At 46.2% G+C, this 6,000-nt stretch overlaps 1 protein-coding gene across 6 annotated transcripts in view; it reads left to right on the top strand.

Moving 5' to 3' along the window:
• The first annotated feature begins 256 nt into the window (after nucleotides 1-256).
• The window catches only part of DIAPH2 (diaphanous related formin 2), a 455,139-nt gene continuing 449,395 nt past the window's right edge, over nucleotides 257-6,000 (top strand). For 2 of the 6 annotated variants that reach the window (XM_061598178.1, XM_061598180.1), the window contains exon 1: nucleotides 257-858. In XM_061598178.1, the coding sequence (XP_061454162.1) occupies nucleotides 730-858 (129 nt within the window). In that variant the 5' untranslated portion in view covers nucleotides 257-729. The remainder of the gene's footprint in view (nucleotides 859-6,000) is intronic. The other 4 variants (XM_061598177.1, XM_061598175.1, XM_061598179.1 and 1 more) reach the window with 2 other exon arrangements.

The raw sequence follows: 6,000 nt of genomic DNA, 5'->3' as shown, positions 1-6,000 counted from the left end.
AGTTGCATGCATATTTCCCCCCCTCAAGTTTCACAGTGACCCCCGGGCTAGCCACAAAGGCTGCATCCCTAGGCTTGACGGATGCCATTCCCTCCCCCCGCTTCCTTGTTCCCTCCCCCCTCCCACTTCTTTTCCTCTTTAATCCACTCCTTTCTAGTGACTCATCTCCCCTGTCACACATCTGTCTCTTCCTTCCATCCAAGCACTCACTTCCGCCAGGCTTTTCCTTTCGCCGCCCACCTTCAGCCGCTTCCGGGTCCTGTATCTCTTGTTCTTTTTCACTCTGGAGTGAGAGCAGAGGCACTCCATCGAGGCTTCAGGGTGCCAAGGAACGCGCCAGCATGCGCAGGCGTACTAGAGCCAAATGACGCCCACTTTTCCCCTTTACCGTTTCCCTGTTGCGTGAAAGAAAGAGAGAAAAAGAGTCTCCTTCCCCCTCCCCTCCGTGCTCCGTCTGTCGTCTTCTACCTCGGGGCGGGCGCTGGGGTAGGGCGCACGCGCAGAAAGCGGGCAGGCGCGAGTGCGCGCCGAGTCCCCTGACAGGAGCCGCGAGTAAGAAGATCGAGGCGGAGACCTAAAGGAAAGAGACTTTGTAAGGCGGGGCGGGCGCCGCCTTAAACCGCCATGGGGCCCTGAGGCCAAAGGAGTTGCCGGGAGGAGAGTGAGTGACAGAAAGAGAGAGAGAGAGAGAGAGAAAGAGAGAGAGAGAGAGAGAGAGAGAGGGGCGGCATGGAGAACCAGGGAGCCGGCGTTGGCGGAGAGGAACCGCCAGGCAAGATGAACCCTAAGCGGGGCGGTGTCGCAGGCGGCGGCAGCGGGCGCGTCGCTGAGGATGAGAATAAGAATAAGCCTAAATTGGTGAGTGAGGAGGAACTTGAGATGACTGTCGTGGGGTTAGGGGTAGGGGTAGGGGTAGGGTGGGCTGGCCGGCTGAGGGGACATATCGAAACACCCCCGACCTGGCCTTCTCTTACCGCTTTAAGGAAAGGGGTGGGAGACGAGAGATATATTATGGAGCTTCCTAGGGTGGTATTATTGTTATCGCTATTACATTTGTCGATCGCCTCATGCGAGAGCCTCTAGGCGACCTACTGCAAAGCTACAAGAACAGTTGCACAACTACAGGAACATTCCCGCACAAGCAACACATAATAATAGCAGCCAAACCACAACAAGGAACAGTCCCAACCCCAGCACCATCCTGTAAAACTGAATTAGGGCTACTTACGTAGCATACATTTGAAGCACATGATTCCCCCCTCTTCTCTCACCCACACCCCGCAAGAATCCTTGGAACTGTGGTTTACCAATCACAGAGCTATAATTCCCAGCACCCATAACAAACTACAATTCCCAAGGTGCTTTGAGGGGAAGTCATGGTGAGTATGCAGACTACCAAGCTGCAGAGAAACAGCACCACTCTCACACACTCTGGCTTGTTTGTTTGTTTATATAATTTTTTATGTATTCATTGCATTCATATACCACCTCATAGCCAAAGCTGTCCGGGAGGTTTACAACAACTAAAACATTAAAAACAAGTATACAAATTTAAAACCATACCAAAGTAAGACCCATAAAAACCAATAGGCAAGTAAAAAATGTGTGATTCAAATGCTGTTAACAAATGCTTGGGAGAAGAGGAAAGTCTTGACCTGGTGCTGAAAAGATAACAGCACACCTCGTCAGGGAGATCATTCCATAATTTGGGGGCCACCACTGAGAAAGCCCTCTCCCTTGATGCCATCCTCCCAGCTTCCCTCAGAGTAGGCACCCGGAGGAGGGCCTTGGATGTTGAGCATAGTGTGCGGGTGGGTTCGTGTCAGGAGAGGCGTTCCATCAGGTGCTGTGGTCCCAAGCTGTGTAAGGCTTTATAGGTTAAAACCAGGACCTTGAATTGGGCTTGGAAACATACAGGCAGCCAATGCAGGCGGGCCAGAATCGGTTTTATATTTTTGAACCGTCTGGTCCAGCGTTTCCCAACTAGTGGGCCACCAGATGTCGTTGGACCACAATTCCCATCTTTCCTGACCATTGGCAATGCTGGCTGAGGCTGATGGGAGTTGTCCAACAACATCTGGTGGCCCACTAGTTGGGAAAGGCTGGTCTGGTCCCTGTTACCAATCTGGCTGCTGCATTTTGCAGACGCTGCAGTTTCCGAACCATCTTCAAAGGCAGCCCCACGTAGAGCACATTGCAGTAATCTAACTTGGAGATTACCAGAGCATGGACAACTGAAGCCAGGTTATGCTTGTCCAGATAGGGGCGTAGCTGGACCACCAACCTGAGTTGGTAGAAGGCACTCCGTGCCACTGAGGCTACCTGAGCCGCAAGTGACAGAGATGGTTCTAAGAGAACCCCCAAGCTATGAACCTGCTCCTTCAGGGGGAGTGCAACCCCATCCAGGACAGGTTGGACATCCACCATCTGGTCAGAAGCACCACCCACTAGCAGTATCTCAGTCTTGTCTGGATTGAGCCTCAGTTTATTAGCCCTCATCCAGTCAGTGCAGCCGGACAGTGGTTCAGCACAGTTTGTTGCGGCTGTTCAAGGGGTGGTTAGTGGGGTTGGTTCAAAACTTGACAATCTGTGGGGGGAGTGAAGGGTAGAGAATGCATTGTATAGGTTTGCTTGTGGAATGGGGTTGCCTTCTTTTTTCATTGCCCTGCCCCTGTGTCTTTCTGCACAGGCTTGGGTTGCCCCTGTGTCTTGACAGGCCCTGCTCCTGTGCCCTTCTCCATAGGCCTGAGTTGCCAACTGGTCCTGCTTGGGTGCCGTTTACATAGGTTCTGAAGTGATGCAGCAGCAGTTGGCGGGTGAAGCTTTTCCTGGCATGGAGATGGACTGGTCTTTGTTTGTGTGGATCAAGTGGCTACTAAAGGCACAGGTGCTGGAGTTTGTTATAAAGTTGATAGTCTTTGAGGCGAAGGGAAGAGTGCCTTGAATAGGCTTCCTTAAGATCCCTGTGTGTGAGAGAAAGGAAGGAAGGGCCAACTGTTTGTACTAGCTCTTCTCTTGTTCTTTTCACTGGGGGTTGAGTTTCCAATTTTTTTAAATTGTTACTTAGAGCTCAGTATGACATACAACAAACCTGCAAAGTAGGTTAGGCTGAAGGATAGCTGTGACTGGCTTGGTAGAGGTTTGAACTTGGATCTCCCTGGTCCTAAAACAACACTCTAATTACTGTGCTACCCTGGCTCTAAGTCGCTCTGGCTGTATCTTTCCACAGAAACTTTGGTGTGACTGGCCCTATTCTTGTGACTTTCTACAGAGGTTTGAGCTGTAGAAAGCAAGAGGTGATGCTTTTCATGATACGGAGATGGACAATCTCATTTGCTCATTGCTGCAGGCTAGACAGCTGTTAAGGGGCAGTTATTGGTGGTGTTTGGCAGAAAGGGGAAGAGTTTCTCACTTTTTTTTAAAAAATAACATGGGTAGGGCTGGCAACTTTTTACTGGCCCAGTTCCTGTGACTTGGAACAGCAGCCCAGTAATACACACAAATTAGACAGCAAAGTAAACATCTGGTGGTGTAGCACTCTTTGAAATTGACAAATTTTCTTGTGGCAAGAACTTGTTTTGTCAGATTAAACTACTTTGTGGCTCTTCCTCTGGAAATTAAGTTGATGAAGTTCTTCCTATCACTCCATTCTAGGAAAAGCCTCATTTGCTAGATTTCTATATGGCAGACTACTGGTAAATACACAGAATGTGACCAGTAAAAATGTCAGTTACCCTAGGCTAGGCATGGGGAACCTTTGGCTCTCCAGATGTTGCTGAACTGTAACTCCCATAATCTCTGGCGTTTGACCATGCTTGCTGGTGCTGATGGGAGTTGTCGTTTTGCAACATGAGGTTCCCCACACCTGCCTTCATAACAGTGAGGTGGCCAGGCTTCAGAATAGGGTTGCTAGTAGACACTCAATTGATAGAGTACCCTTCCCCCAGAGATGCAGTGATGGAAAATGCTTCACCTATTGCTTCCCTGATTAATATGTGGCTGTTAAGCCATTGTAGCTCTGCTTTGAAAAAAAAAACTATATCCAAAAGGCTGTCTCCTCCCCCCCCTTCCTTGTTTTTTGGCTTGCCGTGTTCTGGATCTTGAACAGCCTTCTGACAAATGTTTAATAGTTGCACACGTTCCCCTCTTTGCATCTCCAGACCTGAAATAGCCATACACGTTTTTGCTGGTTGCAGAACTGTATATACCTTGCGGGGGTATGGGGAGTGGCAGCCTTGTTTTGAGGTAGTGTGAAGTACAAGCAGGGATTCCACTTGAAATCATAAGTGCTCGCTGGCTTTTAGATGCTCTACTCTGTGGAGAACTGCAAAGTGGGAGTGACTGTGGGTTGCAGTTGGTGATACAGAGCTGGCAAGGTATCTGCTTGGTAACTTGTTGGATGATGCCTTGTAGTAGTTGTTTTGGGATAATATGTAAAGCTATTTTACACTGAACCAATATTATTCATATGGCACTGGATAGTCTATTCAGAGAGCATTTATTTATGGATGTTTTCAAACCTGCTACCTGAGTTCCTTTTAATGGAGGATACCTGGGTTTAAACACAAGACATTATTTACAAAGTTCATTAAGATATAGTATAAATTTGGTTTATGGGTTTTTTCCACCTGGTACAGCATCCACATGTTCCAAGTTGTGTTTATTGTGCACATCAACACCGATGTTAAATTATGCAATTTTCATGGATTTTGTGCTAGGGATTCAATAGCTGTCTACTAAATGAGATATATAAAGCAACCTTTAGGGAAAAAAACCCCCAAGAAATGTGGCAAGAACTCTTGACCATTTTCTGCTTTCAGCAGGAAAAGGAATAGTAAATCAGCTTCTCTCAGCCTTGATTAAGACTTGTAGCATAATCTTACGCAGAGGCACGCATAATTCTTCATAGGATTGTGCTCAGAAATGGAGCTGTTCAGAGATGACATTTCTAAGTGTGGCTGGCCTGAGAGATGTGCATGAGCAGTATTGGACTGGAATGTCATCTATGCTGACCCTTGAACCCAAGCATTTAGGGATGAGGTTGATAGAAGGTTGCAAGGCACCCTTACCTGGCCTTGACAATGGTATGCCATGTTTAACCAATATCTGTTGTGCTCAGCAACTCCATATTTTGGCACTAAGCTCAGAATAAACCCAACAGTGTATGTATGGTGGCACTATGGAAATAGAATAATATGCAAGGCCTGGGATCTATGGGATCCAATCTAGATTTTCATTTTGTGAGTAACACCTTGATTTTCTGGATGTGGTATATTACCAGCATGTACAGCTGCCTCTTCCTGCAATTGACTACCACTAACAGTAACCACCTGTAGGTCAACAATTGTAACAGGAAATCTTCTATAGATTTGTTTTTAACACTATGATTTGATTTTCAAATGTGAGCAAAGCCATTTACATCAGAAAAAAATGGTACAAAGCTGTTTATATCCAGGTTTCATCTAAGCCAGTTTTGGAAGTAAGATTTCAGTTGGGGTACAATTCATCCTTTGCATTATGTCCTGGTTTGCATAATTTTTCCTCTTTTCCCAGGTGCCACAGAACAACATTTTGTTAGGAATATTAATTGTTTTAGCTATCATTATTATCATTTAAAGCCCTGTTGAGGGAAACATATTCTATTATTGTGAATGGCCATTATGTCCTTTGTCTTTATATTGGCCCTTTAAGGCCAGAAGAGATAACTTTGCACTTCCAATGGATGAATGTCACACTATTTACATTACTGCCTGTGATGTAGAGGCACCTCTCACTACTTTCATACTCAAATTTGTAATTGTTAAAAGATTCTGCACACCTAAGCATAGTGAAACAGACTTAATCATATCTACAGTTATGCTTCTTCTGTATTGCTTATGTAGCTGTTACTATTAAACCTGCCTAGGAGGAATTATTGTGGCCTTGCACATTGTACTACCCTTCATATTTTAGTTGTTTGCTATTTTACAGTATATTATGTGGAAAAAAAGTTTAGATACA

This window comes from Rhineura floridana, chromosome 16 (genome assembly GCF_030035675.1).
Source record: "Rhineura floridana isolate rRhiFlo1 chromosome 16, rRhiFlo1.hap2, whole genome shotgun sequence".
NCBI lineage: Eukaryota > Metazoa > Chordata > Lepidosauria > Squamata > Rhineuridae > Rhineura > Rhineura floridana.
Note: the sequence above shows the minus strand (reverse complement) of the source record. Positions and strands in the feature narration are given on the sequence as shown.